Source organism: Andrena cerasifolii, chromosome 16 (assembly GCF_050908995.1).
Source record: "Andrena cerasifolii isolate SP2316 chromosome 16, iyAndCera1_principal, whole genome shotgun sequence".
In the NCBI taxonomy this organism is placed as follows: domain Eukaryota; kingdom Metazoa; phylum Arthropoda; class Insecta; order Hymenoptera; family Andrenidae; genus Andrena; species Andrena cerasifolii.
This window is the reverse complement of record NC_135133.1, coordinates 10,208,062-10,229,450: the sequence shown is the minus strand read 5'-3', so window position 1 is coordinate 10,229,450 and position 21,389 is coordinate 10,208,062. Positions and strand designations below refer to the sequence as shown.

At 44.7% G+C, this 21,389-nt stretch overlaps 3 protein-coding genes and 1 long non-coding RNA gene across 9 annotated transcripts in view; 2 read left to right on the top strand and 2 right to left on the bottom strand.

Annotated features, from left to right (window-relative positions):
• The window catches only part of LOC143377758 (uncharacterized), a 35,778-nt gene extending 27,411 nt beyond the window's left edge, over positions 1-8,367 (bottom strand). The window contains exon 1 of one of the 4 annotated variants that reach the window (XM_076829425.1): positions 8,215-8,367. The gene's annotated coding sequence lies outside the window, so the exon portion shown is untranslated. Of the gene's footprint in view, positions 1-6,875; positions 7,406-8,214 lie in introns of those variants that run through there. The other 3 variants (XM_076829427.1, XM_076829426.1, XM_076829424.1) reach the window with 3 other exon arrangements.
• Positions 1-14,899, top strand: part of LOC143377575 (uncharacterized) — a 186,689-nt gene extending 171,790 nt beyond the window's left edge. The window contains exons 2-3 of the long non-coding RNA XR_013087356.1: positions 14,707-14,814; positions 14,858-14,899. This is a non-coding gene — a long non-coding RNA (uncharacterized LOC143377575). The remainder of the gene's footprint in view (positions 1-14,706; positions 14,815-14,857) is intronic.
• On the bottom strand, positions 8,930-11,467 carry LOC143377761 (beta-catenin-like protein 1). The gene is made up of 9 exons (XM_076829429.1): positions 11,233-11,467; positions 10,763-11,142; positions 10,359-10,690; positions 10,061-10,284; positions 9,812-9,994; positions 9,599-9,746; positions 9,370-9,536; positions 9,126-9,309; positions 8,930-9,057 (listed from the first exon to the last, which is right to left on the bottom strand). Exons 1-9 carry the CDS (start codon positions 11,260-11,262, stop codon positions 8,969-8,971), a joined length of 1,737 nt encoding a protein of 578 aa, XP_076685544.1. The 5' UTR covers positions 11,263-11,467; the 3' UTR covers positions 8,930-8,968.
• Membrin (Golgi SNAP receptor complex member 2) lies at positions 11,470-12,830 on the top strand. 3 transcript variants are annotated; one of them, XM_076829430.1, is made up of 3 exons: positions 11,470-11,609; positions 11,700-11,987; positions 12,058-12,830. In XM_076829430.1, exons 2-3 carry the CDS (start codon positions 11,848-11,850, stop codon positions 12,554-12,556), a joined length of 639 nt encoding a protein of 212 aa, XP_076685545.1. In that variant the 5' UTR covers positions 11,470-11,609; positions 11,700-11,847; the 3' UTR covers positions 12,557-12,830. The 3 variants fall into 3 exon arrangements, with proteins under 3 accessions (XP_076685545.1, XP_076685547.1, XP_076685546.1); XM_076829432.1 differs by having other exon boundaries at positions 11,505-11,609; positions 11,758-11,987; XM_076829431.1 differs by having other exon boundaries at positions 11,534-11,620.
• Positions 14,900-21,389: the final 6,490 nt, after the last annotated feature.

Below are 21,389 nucleotides of genomic sequence, written 5' to 3'. Positions count from 1 at the left end.
TCCCTTTCGTGTTCCCGCGGGCGGTGCGGCGCGGCCACGCGGTCTCATTGCCAAATATGGCTGGCCGCGGTATTCTTAGCACTGCTCGAGCGCGAACGACACTCGCCGGGGCCGACCGAGCGGACTGCTCCGTCCTCTCCGCGAACACGGAGATGGGGAAGTCGAGAGACTTCGCCACAGGCATCCGAGACGGCGACGGGAGGCTCGACCGAGCGACAGCCTAACGTCTAACGATTCGGCTGCGATAGAGAATAGATCCGGGAGCATCAGTTGCTCCGTAAAGCTGAGGCCAGCCAATGAACCTCCGTTACCCTAATTTTAAATCATCCTGTTCCCCCAACGCGGCTCTACCGTTGCAACTATCTGCATTTTATTATTAATATCCATGACGACCCACCATATCGCTTCTTTTGATATCGAGATACAGGCACCAACGCCCGAGTGCCTGCAACCCGAGCGATCGGAGTTGGAACGGAACTTGGTCCACCACTTGTTACGCTTAACTTCGCCCAGTTCTTCACGCGAATGGAATGAATTATAACAGACTCTGTCGCGAGCTACCAGCTGACTCCCGAGCAGATTTTGGGGGAGCTGGTTAGAAGCTTGCAGAAGGTCTGAAGTAGCTACCTCAAGGGCAAGGAGTGCTCCAAATTGTTCGTGTATTAGAAAGTATATTAATAAAATGGAAAATGAGAGGAATACTTGAAGACTGCCGCCAACGAGCCAGTGACATTCATCCTCGACATTATCAGCCGCGGTTATGTCACAACGTCGACTGTGAACTACATATTTGCCACGCGACAGGAATAATCTCCGAAGACGGAACTGTCTCGCCGATAAGAAGAGGTTTTCGCCGCGCCAGAGTCGTGCGAACAAGAATCGCTCCATTTCATCGAGACTGAATGGAGTCGATGGAAAAGGGCCAATATTTTCTTTCCCGCCACTCGACGCTGGATCAATATTTTAATTAAACGCTCCGGGAAGCCTCTGTGCTTCCCTTTGCAGGCTCGGAGAATTCCTCTGGCATCAAGTGAATCTGTTAGCTACCGTCAATCCTCAGCGGCAGAGGGAATTAAGGGAAATTAATTGAAATATTCCTCGGCGCATTTGCCCGAGAATCGCGATGTACAAATAGAAGAAGAATAAGATCAGCAAAGCGACGCGCAACTGACATCCAAGAACATGCGATTCAGAAGCCTCGGGAGATATTTAATGACGACGGGGCGGGCAGAGATCGACCGCTGAAGAGCCGCCAGAAACTCGCGTTATTTTCGGATTCCTTCGCGACATTGCAGCACCCATCGTTCATGCGGATGCAGGGAACCGCGCGCGGAACGATGGATGAACGGCGCTCGTTCGAGGAACCGTGGATCATTTGCGGATCGAGGTCCTCCGCGCGACTGATCATCGCTAAAGATCAAAGGGCACGTTTGTCTAGGGTTTGGCGCGCCTTTCGATTTTCTGGGTCAGGTCAGAAGGGTGTGGTGCACGCCTTCAGTGCTGATCGCCGGATGATTTATCGAGGCAGCAATTTTATTAGACAACGGAGAGACCTTCGGCGGCGATCGCTCGTTGGCTGAGTTTCCCAGAAAAGGCGCGGCTTTTCCTCTGGAGCACTGCCTTCGTCCTTCGCTCGCCGATCGATGCCCTTCCCGCGTGTCGATTTGCTGGCGAATTGGTGACAGGGAGATTGAGTGGCGGTTCCTCCCTCGAGGATCATCTTCCACGAAGTCTCTTCGATAAAGCTACGCAACTCAAACGCTCCGAAAACGCTCCGTGTCCCTTAAAACCTCTTTCCTGTGACTCGCGGTGCGCATCGCGCCCAAAAGAGGATCGCCTTCGGAGCCGCCGTGGGATTAAACGAGCGGAGGCGATCGCGAAGAGGGAAAAGGGGCACAGCGCGGCGGTAAAGAATCGGTGACAAAACGGCGACGGAGCAAGGTGTAAGCTAGCAGGTTGCCGGGGCAAGGAGCAAACGGGAGCGAGGGAGAAGCAGAAGAAGAGGAAACGAGAGGTGCGGGCCACGTAAACGCCGGTGAGAGTGAATGGATCGATGAAACCGTCTCGACGCAACGGGCGCCATCGCCAAAACGTCGTGGGCCAAAATGTCAGCGTTCATCGATCTTCGGGGCCTGGTTGACTCGAATTTCGCTGGTCAAGGAGACGATCTTGCGGCTTCCTTTGGTCATCGACCGGAACTCCAGGATCGGTTCACCGAACTTCTAGGGACCTGGGGAAGGTGCTGCAGAGGAAACTTTAAGGATTCTCAGGCGCTGCGGTGATTAGCGATATTCAGCGGCCAATATTTTTGCTGCGTTCTACCCTTCTAGCGAGTAGGTACCTACCTCAAGAACTCAAACACACTCGTCTGTCTTCGAGCCGTTGAACGCGGAATTATCAGTTTGTCGACTCCGATGCGAGGGGCAACCCGGTAGCGGCCGTTCGGTTGGACGTTGGACGTCTCGCGTCGCGAAGACCTTAGAAGTCGACAGCTCGCCGTCAGTTGCCGCGATTATGAGCTATGCCCGCTGCCAATTTATCCGATGTCGTGATCACAATGCTATGCTTGCATGCCCCGGGGTCATTGACCCGCGCGAACCGTACGATTCCATTCGGTACGGTGTTTGTGTACAAACTTGTTAATCGCCTGGTTGCGTGTCCAAGTCGGGCGGCGAATTCGATAGCGCGCGTGGATTACCAGGGAATTCGAAGGACACGCTCCTACGCGATCACCGCTCAGCCTTGGCGATTACCAACGTCCTATTAATCCCGGTTACGATCGTGCGCTGACGACTTTGCGCGGCACCCAGCGCACGCTTCCAATGGTTCCGTTCCCCATCGTTCATCCGCCTGTCTTTCGCTGGCACAGCGCAAACAATTGAACGAAACGGGAGCAGCTGTTGGTCTTCGTCTTTGCGACGCGATAGCACAGTAACGGATCGCGTCACAATACCTCATTATGTCATAATACGGTCAAGCGAGCGCTAATAGAATCGCTAACACGTTCGCTGGCGCGAAGTCTCTCGAAGCGGGTCCGCTCGACTGTTGTGATTACGCTGTGCAATTAATCACGGGACCAGAAAACAGCCCCGCGTAGGAGCGGCGCTTTGAGCGTGGCTCGAGATAGAGTAGGCTTTTTCGCCGGTTGGATCGATCGAAGCACGCGGTGGACAGAACACGTACGCATGCAGAATAGTGCGGATCGGCCGGCCGGTGGCTCTTTGATGTAGAAAGTCCAAGGGAACTCGAGCAGAACCGTTCACTTTCGCGATTTCTACGGCGATTCCCTACTCGTCGGGTCGTTCCTTATCTTCTTTGCGTACGGAAACGTATTTATTCGCTCGCGCGGCTCTAAAGTCCAGCAACCTCGTTGCGATCGACGCTAGAGCTGTACAAACACTCGGAGAAGCCAGCCGAAAGGAAATTAATTGCGACGCCGAGGAAGACTAGGCTGGGGAAGAAGGCTCGCGAAACAAAAGGTAAGATAGCAGCGTTACTACAGCTCGGGACGATGACATAATCGACGGCTGCGTGCATGCAAATCGTCGTTGCACTTCGTGCACGCAGCCCTGCCTCTGCGGCCGCGTACAGCGCGGGGCGATTAGAGCGACGCGATTGTTGCACAAACGGGGGAATAGTTATGGCAAACACGCATAATCCGACGAGCGAGTGCGTGTGAATGGTGCAACAAGCTCGGGGAACCGCATTTTGAGAAATCCTTCGAATTCGAAGGGCTGCTCTGTCAGAGACAATACTGCGGGATCAGGAACTACCATACTTAACAGCGTCGGCTTTGGCGACATTGGTAAGGCTGTTATAAGACTAACAAGGAGAGTATTTTAGGTGTCCGCCTCCGATCATTTTGATTTTTGACTCACCAGATTTTCAAAAATCCACAAAAATGATTTTTCAACCCTAACTTTGAACGCAGTTTTCGAATCCCCATCGCCCGAAACCATTTTTTCTGTGGCTCCCAAATATACAGAATTTTACGAAACGCGTATTCCTACAATATATAGGATTTATAGATCGAGGCTTGGGGATTATTCTCTAACAAGACAGAGCCCCTCCTCTCTCTACTGTCAGGAAACTGCCAGCAATGTTAGCTCGACGACGAAAATCGTGAAAGCTATGTGGAGGAGCCTCGTTCGTAAATAAGAGGTTGTGTGTTGTTTCTCGTCGGTGGTGCCCACGGAAATCTCTCCGTGAAAGCAAGAGAGTGGACGAAAATGGTGGTTCCGTGCCGAGGGATAATCCGCGGTGGGTTCTTCTCTCGATACACTAACCGTGAATCTGACCTAAAAATTATAGTAAAATTTTCGCGAAAGCGGCCTGCACGCCTGCGTCTCGAGCTCTCCTCGAGTAGCTCGCTCAGCATTTTCGCTGAGAGTGGCCGCACGCGAGCCTTTCAGAGGGACTTTCAGAGTGCACCCTCTCCAGCGGAAAGAAAAAAAAATCTATACGAATAACCGCGCTTGGGCGAGAGAGTCGCTTAGAAGAGATTCCCTCGGTTACCGCCAGACTCCTCTGGATCTCTAATTGCTTCGAGGATCGAAGGAGCGAGCGAGCTTTCGAAATTCCTCAGACACCCTCGAGCGGACCCCGCGAGACCGAGCACCAAGATTTCGATCGTCTTTTAACGTTCCGCGGGGCCTAGTCGACTGGAAAATGGAGAAAAGAAGGGAAATGGCGGCGCTAGACACCTTGAAACTCTGAGTGCTTCTAAGGGCCCTCTCTGAATTCTTCAAACACCCTCGGGGATCGCTAATTTCCACTCGGTGAGCGGATCGAGAGGCCCAATACGCGAGACTGGAAGGATGCACGCATAGGATGCATGTGCAGCGAACTGGAAGCGAGGACGAATAATTTCTCAAAGCAACAGAGGTCGGTTATAGGCGCGCGGAATGGCCCGTGCTTCGTGCTTGAACGCTTCAGCAGCGAAGAATCCGCGAATCTGGGACAGTTTGATCGATAATGGCGTAAACCTGGCCGCGGCGATTCCCGGAATGGCAGCCTAATTGGATCCTCCTTAAATAAGTATTTCAATTTATCCGCAACGCGCTAGTCGCGAGCACCAGGCCTTTTCAGAGGCGAGGTCGAGAGTGTGCTGGAAAATCCTAGTAAACTGAGAAGTTCGCAGCCGCGAAACGATTAACCAGCCCCTACCAGCGACCCTCGATTAGATTATCGAATTAAAAGAATTGTGTAGTTTCAACCACCGTACAAATATTTCGCGGCATTTCTTGGACACTCGACGCTCGGAAATTGCAATGGAATTTCGCGAGTCTCGAGAGTGGCAGGGTGCTTGAGAGTCAAAGGGAAATTGCGAAACAATCGCAAGGTCGAACAACGGTGGATTGCGCTCGGAAAAGTCAACTCGGTGGGGTCTCGTTTGCCCGGGCGCTATTTGAATTTCGCGACCTACTCGTTCAAGGTCACACGTCGTCTGCAGCATTCATAGTGATGCAGCCGACGTGCATTCTGCGCCGACGAGAATCGATAGACCACAGCAAAGGGATTAGTCGAGCCCCCTGCGCCGCGGCCGCGAAATTTTCACCCGCCAATTTTCCTAGCCGGGCGATAGTGCATTCATCAACGGGCCTGTGTGCTTGTCCCGGATCGAATAATTAAAAGATCAAAGCGATCAAGGGATCGGGGCAAGGATCGACCCGCTCGAACCATCTCATCAAGTCGATATAACATTCCACGCTCTGAGGAATTATAATCTTCTTGCTACAATTTAGAAATTCAAACGGATAACTCTGGAACAGCGATATTAGCGGGAGAATGTAAATTAAATTAGAACTAATTATCTCAGTGACGAGCTGCTTCTTTCCTCGGGGGATGAAATAATTGTAAAGTGGGGCGAACTTGCGAATGTTTTCAGGGAAATGGCGCAAGGAATAGTAAAAATTTTGACTACTCCACTGGTGTAGTTTGCAAATTATTTTAGACTCTGATTGCTCTGAAATGCAGAAGTTGCGGAGGACGTAGAAATTATATTAATATGGGATTCTGTGCAAGACTCCCCAGAAAGAGGCTCGGGTTCAAGCCCGCGAGATTTGAAAAGGCATCCCCAGCATTTCGATCACGTGACAAACATTGCAAACCCGCCCTTTCCCTTCCGCCACCCGACGCGTGCACACGCAACGCAAGAAATCGGAAGGGACAGGGTTGCGTCACCGCAGAAGCAGGTACGCGATTGGAAAATTGGCTTTGCGCTGCAAAGACGCCTCTCAGCTGGAGTTAGGGGCCAGGAAACCGTATAAGGATCCCCCAACCCTATCGATACGTTACGCGAGCAAGCCATATCAAAATTTATCATTGAAATTATTCCAGCAATCCAGAGTGCAGGCCGGGTATATTCGCGTACGCGAGCTTCCACGATAATCTCAGGCGATTTAATTTTAGCGCGACTTAATCGACTCGAAAACGCTGATTCTACTATCGTGCGTGTTTACGAGGGATCGAATTAAATCCGCGAGAAACCGTGCTCGACCGATATCTCGATTTCTTGCGGTGAAAGAATGAAGTCACGCCGTGAATTTTAACGACGCCATAAAAACCGAATAGTTACACTAGCAACTATCCAAGGTGATGCTCGCGCAACATTTTATGTAAATAAACACCGCTGTGTATCACTAGAAAAAAAAAAAGAAACCCCGTGTACGCGTCCCGGGTCGTGCGGTTCCCGAAAAGTCGACTGTCAAACGCCAAGGAGAAGACCAACCGACTTTGATGAATCAAAGTGACGCGTTCGCGAGCAGATTCGTACACGCGCGTACGCACGCTCCGATCCAGAGCACGATACCGATCAATAACATCGGCGGGGAATTAAACGCGAAATAGAGGGATGAAAGTGACAGGTGACATACTGCGGTTGCTCCTTCAAGGGGTCTGATCTCCCTCGCCGTGGCTCTCTCCGAAACTTGGTCGCTCCTGATCGCAGGCACAAGACGAAGAATCACAGAAACGAGCACTCGCGGCAAACACCGATCCTTCTTGCTTCCGACGCGTCTCGAGTCGGCTGTCCTCGGCTTGCGCGCCGTGAAAAACGCGAGCTAAGGTACAAGGGAAACACCACGAAACTAGCCGACACGACTAACAACCGCGCCTCTAAAGCTTGCAGCAGCAGACTGGCATCTTTCGTGCAGCAAACTTTCGCGCAAGGGCACAGCGCGCGCTCCCATTGGCCGCGGGGCGCGCGGCTCGGCCAATCGCGATCGATCGTTCACCGAGCGTTGACCCCCTTCCCCACTACACCCGTATCATAACACGGCGTTTCTGTTTGGCGTCGAAGGGTGGAAAGCTGGCATGTCGCGAGCCGCGCCGTTAACGGCGATCGGAAATATACTTGGATTCCCGATTAATCGAACGAGTCTCCTTGGTCCTTTACCGAGTACGTGCGCCGACAACGGTTGCTAGGGAACTGACAAGGGGACCTTCAGGACTTGCAAACTCAGAAATTGTTTATACTTAGTGCACGTGAAGTTCTTCACTCGGACTTTAATTTCCCAAAGCAGTAAGGTACGCTTCCCTCCTAATTCGAAAAAATCGACTTTGAAAAATGTCGAGCTCCCTTATATACATTTGACAGAAAGCAATGACCAAGGAAAAGCGTGGGCCAGTGCGTAGCGCTCGCGACTAGTAAGCGTGAGGTCGCCAGTTCCGTGTCTCACTGTTGGTACTATTAGTAGTGATCCTCTAGGCAGTGATATCGGAACAACGTGTGTATCTGATTGGTTGCCGCGAGTTGGAGCAAAAGCGGAAGTAGACAGAGAAAGAAACTGTAAAATATAAAGAGACAGAAATACTGACAGAGAGAGAGAGAAATACTGTTAGAAAGAGATAGATAAACGTTTAGGTTATGTTATTTCCGGTTTTGCTCCAAAATGGTTGCAGTTATACCACCGATCACTCCCTAGAGGTCCCCTTGTGAAGGTCCCCTTGTGAGTGGACTCTGTATCGGGATCGAGCACGCTCGAGCGAACGCGCATGCGTCCACGTGCGTCGTCATGGTTACGGCTAGTCCGAGAGAAAACGCGCGCAATTTTTTTTCTTTGACACGCACATTTATACGGGTTTAAATGGGAAATAAACATGTTGCGATTAGCAATTGTATGACGCGAATCGCTCGGCTATTCTTGCAGCGTTCGTGATTGCCGGCTCGTTTTCAAATATGCCGCGGGAAATTTGAAAGGAATTTTTGCTTACTTGGAAAACGATAAGCTGCAGATAAGAAAAGTTTCTCTGATAATGAACCACATCGCCACGGTTGTTGTATTTGTGAAAGTACTTCACGTAGCCACTGTTGACGACAAATTTCTCGTAAAGACCGAACTGCTTCCTACGATAGTAACTCTTCCACGCGTAGTCCGAGAATAGTATTTCGCCATAGTAGTTCTGCAAGTTATAAACGGTGTCTTCCGACTCGTACGGACGGACAATGTCGTTCAAATTTGTAATCAGCTTGTTCAGAATTGACATGATACGAAAGGTGGCAGGTTGTTTTACTTTCACCCATTTTATTGTCGTACATCTATGATATCTTTGCGAAATATTTCGTCAATGGGTGAAAAAACACTATCCGAATAGAGAGACTCTAGTTAACTGAAAATTTGGAATATATAGACTTTCACGTTATCGTGCACTATAGCGATATCAATCATGTGGGCATGATATAAACTGACTGACACATTAGACCGTGAAGAAAAACAACGAACCTATCGATTAATCGCGCGCGGACTGCTCCAGCGCGTATTTCAAACAGCTGCGCCGTCTCCACGCGTCATCCGTCAACCATTAATCTTCTATCAACTTTGCTATCGCGTACGAAAAAAGAACATTTCGCCCAATGTATTTCACACGTATATTAAATGTTAATGGAGGATAGGACTATCACTTCCGATACCGATTTCAGTATAGCGGAGAGGTCGAAATTTTTAAATTCTTCATTAGCAAGTGTACATCAGAACTTGTCAATTAATTGCAATATGTGTTGCTGTTCCGCTTCCCTCCATTCCGAATCACCGGCATCGCCGAGATTTCCAGCGTATTCTAATAAAATGAAAATGCATGCATTACGCGATGATCATCTATAACGAGTCTCGTAATAAAGACCTTACCTCTCATGATATGCCTAATGGTTTTAAGAGATGCCCTTCTTTGAGCTAAAATTCGCGTGACTCGTTGTTTCACTGCTGGCGGACAACCGGTGCAAGCTTCTAACAGTACGTAATCCACTAATTGCAAGATGAACAGTCCACCATCCAATCTTCTCAGGTACGATTCCTCTTCGTCTTCGTCTTCCTAATAATCGAGACAGGCGTGAATACATCCCGAAGTGAGACTTCTACTACACTCGCTGACCTTTGTATTTTTCTCGACTTCCTCCACTTTCTCGAGGTATTTAAAATGGAGCTCCATCAGTCTGTCTACTTTCTCGTAATCATTTTCCGTGAATTTACTCAATAATCTCTGGCGCTGTTGCCCTTTGCAGTTCCTCAACATACTCGCTATGATGGACACTACATGCTCTGCAATAAGAATCATCATTAGAACATTCCAGATCAGAACATTGGTAGATTATTTTCATCACCTTCGTGCTCTTCCGCGGTAAGCATTTTCTTCCTATTCTTCGTTGGAGTTTTCATGAACAAGGGGAATATAGTCCTTAATCCTAGAATATCTACAAATTTGCTACAGTTGTCTTTTCCGTCTGGACCGTTCATGGCGTGATCTAGTACCTGGAATACAATCGAAGAATTCGTTAATATTGAAATACACTCGCGAATCTCAGTCGAGTCCATACCTTCAGAGATCCGTTCCTAGACATCTTTTTCTCTCGTAACATCAAATTCATGAGTTGCAGCCCCTCTCCCCTTAAAAACCTATCCCTGTTCACAGTTGCCATTAGACTCGAACACAGTACGTTAAATAGGTTCTCCATCATTTCTTGCTCCTCAGCCGTTTGAGGATCGTGTCTTTTGTAGTACTGAAAGTGACACGAATTGGTAAGAAGTATCGGATACACAAATAGGAACGTTAAAATTATACGTACTGCTAATTGCTGTAACAGTACATCGATTCCATCAAGCTCGCCAAGGAGAAGCCTGTTCTCTGGCGTACTTTGTAAAAGAATAGATAAAAGTTCACTGGCATAGAGTTTATTGGCGTCGAATGGTGCTTTAGCTTTAATCCTCCTTAATAGCCATTGCATTAATCCTTGTTTCCCAGCATCGGCACATAAGTCAGGCCTGAACTCCAAGAGATTCTCGAAGATAGCTGAAAACATAATGTAGCGATTAGTTCAATTTCAGAGAACAGTCATTGCAAGCTTAACAAAGTAATTAATATACCCATGGTGTTATAAACCCCATCGCTTTCCTCTTTCACAGATTCATCCAGCCTTTCTAAATTTTGTACAAGAAGCGCACAGACTTGCTGGTCTAACAGAGCATCGATAAGCGTATCCGCGCCTTCTTGACTCTCGTGCAATATGTCTACGTCTGTTAATTCTTGCAAGAGGTCCACGACGCCAACAGCAACGTCTGTATTCTCGTGGGACAACAATTCTAGCAGAGAAGGCACAGCACCCAACTCTACCATTAACGGATATAGATCTGGATTAGTGGCAACGACGTGAAGCTCTTGAAGAGTCTCGTGCAGTTCAACTTCCGATTCCATGAATCTAGAAAAATAAAAATCACACGAATTCCAAATCTAATGTCCCATTAGCACGGCTGTTTTAAAGATGCCATACTTCTCTGGCTGATCAGGGAACTTCACCCGCATCTCTTGATTTCTGAGCGCTCTTTTCTCAAATAACAGTACCATCCTTTTAAGCGTCGCTTCGTCCAATGCTTCCACCTCTGGAGCTTCGGTCTCTACGTATTTCAAAATATCCTGCTTCTCTTTCTCCGTTAACTGCGGTTCAACCACATCGTTCGCGGGTGAGGGCAAAGCGGCCCTAATAGGTGTGGGAGGTTCGCTGCTTCTAACCGGAGTCACGTCAATTTCTTTCTGTTGTCTCTGACGCGCGTGATATGGAGTTTTAATAACCCTTTTCGGCTTCTTAGCATTTTCCCATTCATCCTCGTCGTCCTCCTCACCCGCCAGTGGCCTTTTCGGTGTATTCGGAGGCTACAAGAAGTAACACTATGCAATGAGGTTATGATGAAACGAAAAGTTTCGGTCAGAATGAGCTGCAAAACACATCGCAAGAAAACGTACCTTGTACGAGAGTAATTCACCAATATCCATTTTCAAAGATGTGCAACGTGTTCTTTAAATTTGTTTAAGTGCAATCGCTCGATCCAATTGTTAGCCACGCTCGGTACATTTCATTATTATAAATGGCGAATCGCTGAAAACAACCAGCGGCTTGTACATACATTAAGTTTTACTTATAGAAGTAGAACAATTAGCAGTGCGAGAGACTGTTTAACTATCTTTGTCAATATAAACCTCGTATCGCTGAAGGAAAATATTCTGTATGACATACAAAATCAAACAAAGATGTCAGTAGCTGCCTTGCATTGAAAGGGAAAGGACTATGTATATATTGTAGAAGCGTCGATGAAGCTTTATTTTACATTTTTTACTTTTAGGTACATAGAAAGTATAACGAAGATATTGTTTAATTTTCGATGTTTAGTGATCACGGTCTAATACAGTGCCTTTCGCATTCTTCCCTGCAGTATTCTACAAAACCCTTTCGATGTATCACCGGAGCGATTTTGATAACCACTGTTCCAGATACGCACTCGATCTGACAGTAGTGCCCGTACGTACACGTCACAACTTTCGCGGCTGTTAAAAGACGAATGAAAGTATTTATTAGGAAATATGGAAACGTTGTATCACCAGACAAACAAATTGGTCCAAGAGACGCAGCACCTTTTCTCGCAACTCGAGAAAAATTCGCCTAACCTGGATATCAATGAAATAGAAAACTTTATAGAATCTAAAATAAGTCTCATCAACAGGTAGTCCACTGTCGAACTTCTGTCGAAAGAAATGTCGATTAATGATCCTTAAACTCTGTTCGTTTTCTAGGAATTGCGAACGATTGGATGTATTGTATCTGAAAGGTCCCATATTTCAAAGGCAGAACGCTAAGATGAGAGTGAATCAGCTAAAGTACGATAGCCATCACCTGACGGCTGCCTTAAACTCCTGGCGTTACAAAGTGATGAAACAGCAGAGGGAAGAGGCTGAAAGAGAGGCCCTTCTGTCCAAGACGTTCACCGCGAATGACCACGTCGACATTATGATAGATCACAACACACAGCACAATTCTAGCTTGCGAAACGCGGTACATGGAGTTGACGATCTAATTCAAAGTGGGAGTAGTATCTTGGACAGCTTGCGATCCCAGAGAATAAGTTTAAAAGGTGCTCACAAGCGGCTAATAGATATTGGGAATACCTTAGGACTTTCGAACACGACGATGAGATTTATAGAGCAAAGAAGTAGGCAGGATGGATTTATTTTAGTTGGCGGGATGATATTCACCTGTATTGTTATGGTTCTAGTTATAGTCTATCTTGCGTAGTAGCAGAGTCTTATTTTTAACAATGCACAGGATGACGCGATTAACGGTAAGACGTGTGAAATATCCCTCTCGATAATGTAACAAACCACTGCCTCTGGAATTGTATAAAATATAACGTCTTTGGTACATTATAAGAGAGATATTCAACGTTCTTGACCTGGTAATGCTTCATCCTTCACGTGCTGTATTACAAAAACGAAATTTGTAATTATTGCATATTGTCTGTTAAGATGAGATGTATTTGTACATACTAAAACATGAATCATTGATTGTTTGCAATTATATTATTGAGAACACCTAATTTATAATATCTCGTTATCCTCGATAATTTTCACGTTCTTGTGGTCTTGGTCCTTCGAGCCGGATCGCTGTGAAGGATAACTCCGAACTCCAAGTCTGGAACCAGGGGGGGTCCCCACGACCTAGAAAACCACCTGGCAAACGATCGTAAAGGAAATCCGCCTGGCAGGCCCAAATTCACTTTAACAGGGTGAAATTGACCCGTGAAAATCATATTTTTCCGATTTTGTGTTATAACATCTGCGCCACTTTTCGCTCTTTAATTTGCTCTCCGGAGACATCACTGTGTGCCATCTCTTTCCACGTCATGTTATCCTGTTACAAAGCCCAATTTTGTGCATTCTGAAAATTTTTGCCAGATTTTGGCCCAGGTATCAGGAGAACATGAAGCGAAAAGAGGTATTCTGAATTTCAGCTTCGAAGGCATCCTCGATTCTGTCTCCGAAGACATTACTTAGTGCCACCTCTTTCGACATCATGTTCTCCTGTTACAAAGCCCAATTTTGTGCATTCTGAAAATTTTTGCCAGATTTTGGCCCAGGTATCAGGAGAACATGAAGCGGAAAGAGGTATTCTGAATTTCAGCTTCGAAGGCATCCTCGATTCTCTCTCCGAAGACATTACTTAGTGCCACCTCTTTCGACATCATGTTCTCCTGTTACAAAGCCCAATTTTGTGCATTCTGAAAATTTTTGCCAGATTTTAGCCCAGGTATCAGGAGAACATGAAGCGGAAAGAGGTATTCTGAATTTCAGCTTCGAAGGCATCCTCGATTCTCTCTCCGAAGACATTACTTAGTGCCACCTCTTTCGACATCATGTTCTCCTGTTACGAAGCCCAATTTTGTGCATTCTGAAAATTTTTGCCAGATTTTGGCCCTGGTATCAGGAGAACATGAAGCGAAAAGAGGTATTCTGAATTTCAGCTTCGAAGGCATCCTCGATTCTCTCTCCGAAGACATTACTTAGTGCCACCTCTTTCGACATCATGTTCTCCTGTTACGAAGCCCAATTTTGTGCATTCTGAAAATTTTTGCCAGATTTTTGCCCATGTATCAGGAGAACATGAAGCGAAAAGAGGTATTCTGAATTTCAGCTTCGAAGGCATCCTCGATTCTCTCTGCGCAGACATTACTTAGTGCCACCTCTTTCGACATCATGTTCTCCTGTTACAAAGCCCAATTTTGTGCATTCTGAAAATTTTTGCCAGATTTTGGCCCAGGTATCAGGAGAACAGGAAGCGAAAAGAGGTATTCTGAATTTCAGCTTCGAAGGCATCCTCGATTCTCTCTCCGAAGACATTACTTAGTGCCACCTCTTTCGACATCATGTTCTCCTGTTACAAAGCCCAATTTTGTGCATTCTGAAAATTTTTGCCAGATTTTGGCCCAGGTATCAGGAGAACATGAAGCGAAAAGAGGTATTCTGAATTTCAGCTTTGAAGGCATACTCGATTCTCTCTCCGAAGACATTACTTAGTGCCACCTCTTTCGACATCATGTTCTCTTGTTACAAAGCCCAATTTTGTGCATTCTGAAAATTTTTGCCAGATTTTGGCCCAGGTATCAGGAGAACATGAAGCGAAAAGAGGTATACTAAAGGGTATAGCCGGTTAAGATGATAAAATGTGTCCCTGAACCGAATTCGACTCACGATGAATCATTCGAAAGCTTATTAAAAACGAAACATTTGTGGCAATTTTCAACTTCGTATCTCCACCAGGACGGTAGTAAAGGGCAAAAATAGGAAATCAGGTTTTTGTTGAATTTCTCCTATACTAGGGGATGAAAAATTTTGAAAAAAATCAGAGACATTTCTGTTTTCGGGGCACATATTAGAGAATTGTTCCAGATTTTTAAATTGAAAAACCAAGCTGTGAAAAATAAAAAACGCCAAAAAATGCTGAAAAATGCCGATTGTGCATCGAAGCATGCTTGGCACTATAATTATATTTTTACTGTAAGTACGTATGATTGTTACTATTGTCCTGAATTTTTTTCAGATTTTTCAATTGCAAAACCAAGCCGTGAAAACTAAAAAACGCCAAAAAATGCTGAAAAATGCCGATTATGTATCGAAGCAGGCTTGGCACTATAATTATAGTTTTACTGAAAGTACGTATGATTGTTACTATTGTCCTGATTTTTTTTCAGATTTTTCAATTGAAAAACCAAGCCGTGAAAACTAAAAAACGCCAAAAAATGCTGAAAAATGCCGATTATGTATCGAAGCAGGCTTGGCACTATAATTATAGTTTTACTGAAAGTACGTATGATTGTTACTATTGTCCTGATTTTTTTTCAGATTTTTCAATTGAAAAACCAAGCCGTGAAAAATAAAAAACACCAAAAAATGCTGAAAAATGCCGATTGTGCATCGAAGCATGCTTGGCACTATAATTATATTTTTACTGTAAGTACGTATGATTGTTACTATTGTCCTGAATTTTTTTCAGATTTTTCAATTGAAAAACCAAGCCGTGAAAACTAAAAAAACGCCAAAAAATTCTGAAAAATGCCGATTATGTATCGAAGCAGGCTTGGCACTATAATTATATTTGTACTGTAAGTACGTATGATAGTTACTATTGTCCTGATTTTTTTTCAGATTTTTCAATTGAAAAACCAAGCCGTGAAAAATAAAAAACGCCAAAAAATGCTGAAAAATGCCGATTGTGCATCGAAGCATGCTTGGTACTATAATTATATTTTTACTGTAAGTACGTATGATTGTTACTATTGTCCTGAATTTTTTTCAGATTTTTCAATTGAAAAACCAAGCCGTGAAAACTAAAAAACGCCAAAAAATTCTGAAAAATGCCGATTATGTATCGAAGCAGGCTTGGCACTATAATTATATTTATACTGTAAGTACGTATGATTGATAGTTACTATTGTCCTGATTTTTTTTCAGATTTTTCAATTGAAAAACCAAGCCGTGAAAAATAAAAAACGCCAAAAAATGCTGAAAAATGCCGATTGTGTATCGAAGCAGGCTTGGCACTATAATTATATTTTTACTGTAAGTACGTATGATTGTTACTATTGTCTTGAATTTTTTTCAGATTTTTCAATTCGGTGCGCCGCAGTTAAAAAAATTAAAAACCGATTTTTTTGTCGTTTTTTCCGTGTCAGAGTAACTTATACCTCGAATTGCTTCATGAAATAAGTGTTTTATGCGATCTTCAATATTTATGCGTACAGCAAAACATCATAGGAATTAAAGAAACTGAAAAAACCGAATCATTTGAAACTGTTATGCCCCTGACATTACTCTGACACGGAAAAAACGACGAAAAAATTGGTTTTTAATTTTTTTAACTGCGGCGCATCAAATTGAAAAATCTGAAAAAAATTCAGGACAATAGTAACAATCATACGTACTTACAGTAAAAATATAATTATAGTGCCAAGCCTGCTTCGATACACAATCGACATTTTTCAGCATTTTTTGGCGTTTTTTATTTTTCACAGCTTCGTTTTTCAATTTAAAAATCTGAAACAATTCTCTAATATGTGCCCCGATAACAGAAATGCCTCTGATTTTTTTCAAAATTTTTCATCCCCTAGTATAGGAGAAATTCGGCAAAAACCTGATTTCCTATTTTTGCCCTTTACTACCCTCCGGGTGGAGATACGAAGTTGAAAATTGCCACAAATGTTTCTTTTTTAATAAGCTTTCGAATGATTCATCGTGAGTCGAATTCGGTTCAAGGACACATTTTATCATCTTAACCGGCTATACCCTTTAGTATACCTCTTTCCACTTCATGTTCTCCTGATACCTGGGCCAAAATCTGGCAAAAATTTTCAGAATGCACAAAATTGGGCTTTGTAACAGGAGAACATGATGTCGAAAGAGGTGGCACTAAGTAATGTCTTCGGAGAGAGAATCAAGTATGCCTTCAAAGCTGAAATTCAGAATACCTCTTTTCGCTTCATGTTCTCCTGATACCTGGGCCAAAATCTGGCAAAAATTTTCAGAATGCACAAAATTGGGCTTTGTAACAGGAGAACATGATGTCGAAAGAGGTGGCACTAAGTAATGTCTTCGGAGAGAGAATCGAGGATGCCTTCGAAGCTGAAATTCAGAATACCTCTTTTCGCTTCATGTTCTCCTGATACCTGGGCCAAAATCTGGCAAAAATTTTCAGAATGCACAAAATTGGGCTTCGTAACAGGAGAACATGATGTCGAAAGAGGTGGCACTAAGTAACGTCTTCGGAGAGAGAATCGAGGATGCCTTCGAAGCTGAAATTCAGAATACCTCTTTTCGCTTCATGTTCTCCTGATACCTGGGCCAAAATCTGGCAAAAATTTTCAGAATGCACAAAATTGGGCTTCGTAACAGGAGAACATGATGTCGAAAGAGGTGGCACTAAGTAACGTCTTCGGAGAGAGAATCGAGGATGCCTTCGAAGCTGAAATTCAGAATACCTCTTTTCGCTTCATGTTCTCCTGATACCTGGGCCAAAATCTGGCAAAAATTTTCAGAATGCACAAAATTGGGCTTTGTAACAGGAGAACATGATGTCGAAAGAGGTGGCACTAAGTAATGTCTTCGGAGAGAGAATCGAGGATGCCTTCGAAGCTGAAATTCAGAATACCTCTTTTCGCTTCATGTTCTCCTGATACCTGGGCCAAAATCTGGCAAAAATTTTCAGAATGCACAAAATTGGGCTTTGTAACAGGAGAACATGATGTCGAAAGAGGTGGCACTAAGTAATGTCTTCGGAGAGAGAATCGAGGATGCCTTCGAAGCTGAAATTCAGAATACCTCTTTTCGCTTCATGTTCTCCTGATACCAGGGCCAAAATCTGGCAAAAATTTTCAGAATGCACAAAATTGGGCTTTGTAACAGGAGAACATGATGTCGAAAGAGGTGGCACTAAGTAATGTCTTCGGAGAGAGAATCGAGGATGCCTTCGAAGCTGAAATTCAGAATACCTCTTTTCGCTTCATGTTCTCCTGATACCAGGGCCAAAATCTGGCAAAAATTTTCAGAATGCACAAAATTGGGCTTCGTAACAGGAGAACATGATGTCGAAAGAGGTGGCACTAAGTAATGTCTTCGGAGAGAGAATCGAGGATGCCTTCGAAGCTGAAATTCAGAATACCTCTTTTCGCTTCATGTTCTCCTGATACCTGGGCCAAAATCTGGCAAAAATTTTCAGAATGCACAAAATTGGGCTTCGTAACAGGAGAACATGATGTCGAAAGAGGTGGCACTAAGTAATGTCTTCGGAGAGAGAATCGAGGATGCCTTCGAAGCTGAAATTCAGAATACCTCTTTTCGCTTCATGTTCTCCTGATACCTGGGCCAAAATCTGGCAAAAATTTTCAGAATGCACAAAATTGGGCTTCGTAACAGGAGAACATGATGTCGAAAGAGGTGGCACTAAGTAACGTCTTCGGAGAGAGAATCGAGGATGCCTTCGAAGCTGAAATTCAGAATACCTCTTTTCGCTTCATGTTCTCCTGATACCTGGGCCAAAATCTGGCAAAAATTTTCAGAATGCACAAAATTGGGCTTTGTAACAGGAGAACATGATGTCGAAAGAGGTGGCACTAAGTAATGTCTTCGGAGAGAGAATCGAGGATGCCTTCGAAGCTGAAATTCAGAATACCTCTTTTCGCTTCATGTTCTCCTGATACCTGGGCCAAAATCTGGCAAAAATTTTCAGAATGCACAAAATTGGGCTTCGTAACAGGAGAACATGATGTCGAAAGAGGTGGCACTAAGTAATGTCTTCGGAGAGAGAATCGAGGATGCCTTCGAAGCTGAAATTCAGAATACCTCTTTTCGCTTCATGTTCTCCTGATACCTGGGCCAAAATCTGGCAAAAATTTTCAGAATGCACAAAATTGGGCTTCGTAACAGGAGAACATGATGTCGAAAGAGGTGGCACTAAGTAACGTCTTCGGAGAGAGAATCGAGGATGCCTTCGAAGCTGAAATTCAGAATACCTCTTTTCGCTTCATGTTCTCCTGATACCTGGGCCAAAATCTGGCAAAAATTTTCAGAATGCACAAAATTGGGCTTTGTAACAGGAGAACATGATGTCGAAAGAGGTGGCACTAAGTAACGTCTTCGGAGAGAGAATCGAGGATGCCTTCGAAGCTGAAATTCAGAATACCTCTTTTCGCTTCATGTTCTCCTGATACCTGGGCCAAAATCTGGCAAAAATTTTCAGAATGCACAAAATTGGGCTTCGTAACAGGAGAACATGATGTCGAAAGAGGTGGCACTAAGTAATGTCTTCGGAGAGAGAATCGAGGATGCCTTCGAAGCTGAAATTCAGAATACCTCTTTTCGCTTCATGTTCTCCTGATACCTGGGCCAAAATCTGGCAAAAATTTTCAGAATGCACAAAATTGGGCTTCGTAACAGGAGAACATGATGTCGAAAGAGGTGGCACTAAGTAACGTCTTCGGAGAGAGAATCGAGGATGCCTTCGAAGCTGAAATTCAGAATACCTCTTTTCGCTTCATGTTCTCCTGATACCTGGGCCAAAATCTGGCAAAAATTTTCAGAATGCACAAAATTGGGCTTCGTAACAGGAGAACATGATGTCGAAAGAGGTGGCACTAAGTAACGTCTTCGGAGAGAGAATCGAGGATGCCTTCGAAGCTGAAATTCAGAATACCTCTTTTCGCTTCATGTTCTCCTGATACCTGGGCCAAAATCTGGCAAAAATTTTCAGAATGCACAAAATTGGGCTTTGTAACAGGAGAACATGATGTCGAAAGAGGTGGCACTAAGTAATGTCTTCGGAGAGAGAATCGAGGATGCCTTCGAAGCTGAAATTCAGAATACCTCTTTTCGCTTCATGTTCTCCTGATACCTGGGCCAAAATCTGGCAAAAATTTTCAGAATGCACAAAATTGGGCTTTGTAACAGGAGAACATGATGTCGAAAGAGGTGGCACTAAGTAATGTCTTCGGAGAGAGAATCGAGGATGCCTTCGAAGCTGAAATTCAGAATACCTCTTTTCGCTTCATGTTCTCCTGATACCAGGGCCAAAATCTGGCAAAAATTTTCAGAATGCACAAAATTGGGCTTTGTAACAGGAGAACATGATGTCGAAAGAGGTGGCACTAAGTAATGTCTTCGGAGAGAGAATCGAGGATGCCTTCGAAGCTGAAATTCAGAATACCTCTTTTCGCTTCATGTTCTCCTGATACCAGGGCCAAAATCTGGCAAAAATTTTCAGAATGCACAAAATTGGGCTTCGTAACAGGAGAACATGATGTCGAAAGAGGTGGCACTAAGTAATGTCTTCGGAGAGAGAATCGAGGATGCCTTCGAAGCTGAAATTCAGAATACCTCTTTTCGCTTCATGTTCTCCTGATACCTGGGCCAAAATCTGGCAAAAATTTTCAGAATGCACAAAATTGGGCTTCGTAACAGGAGAACATGATGTCGAAAGAGGTGGCACTAAGTAATGTCTTCGGAGAGAGAATCGAGGATGCCTTCGAAGCTGAAATTCAGAATACCTCTTTTCGCTTCATGTTCTCCTGATACCTGGGCCAAAATCTGGCAAAAATTTTCAGAATGCACAAAATTGGGCTTCGTAACAGGAGAACATGATGTCGAAAGAGGTGGCACTAAGTAACGTCTTCGGAGAGAGAATCGAGGATGCCTTCGAAGCTGAAATTCAGAATACCTCTTTTCGCTTCATGTTCTCCTGATACCTGGGCCAAAATCTGGCAAAAATTTTCAGAATGCACAAAATTGGGCTTTGTAACAGGAGAACATGATGTCGAAAGAGGTGGCACTAAGTAATGTCTTCGGAGAGAGAATCGAGGATGCCTTCGAAGCTGAAATTCAGAATACCTCTTTTCGCTTCATGTTCTCCTGATACCTGGGCCAAAATCTGGCAAAAATTTTCAGAATGCACAAAATTGGGCTTCGTAACAGGAGAACATGATGTCGAAAGAGGTGGCACTAAGTAATGTCTTCGGAGAGAGAATCGAGGATGCCTTCGAAGCTGAAATTCAGAATACCTCTTTTCGCTTCATGTTCTCCTGATACCTGGGCCAAAATCTGGCAAAAATTTTCAGAATGCACAAAATTGGGCTTCGTAACAGGAGAACATGATGTCGAAAGAGGTGGCACTAAGTAACGTCTTCGGAGAGAGAATCGAGGATGCCTTCGAAGCTGAAATTCAGAATACCTCTTTTCGCTTCATGTTCTCCTGATACCTGGGCCAAAATCTGGCAAAAATTTTCAGAATGCACAAAATTGGGCTTTGTAACAGGAGAACATGATGTCGAAAGAGGTGGCACTAAGTAACGTCTTCGGAGAGAGAATCGAGGATGCCTTCGAAGCTGAAATTCAGAATACCTCTTTTCGCTTCATGTTCTCCTGATACCTGGGCCAAAATCTGGCAAAAATTTTCAGAATGCACAAAATTGGGCTTCGTAACAGGAGAACATGATGTCGAAAGAGGTGGCACTAAGTAATGTCTTCGGAGAGAGAATCGAGGATGCCTTCGAAGCTGAAATTCAGAATACCTCTTTTCGCTTCATGTT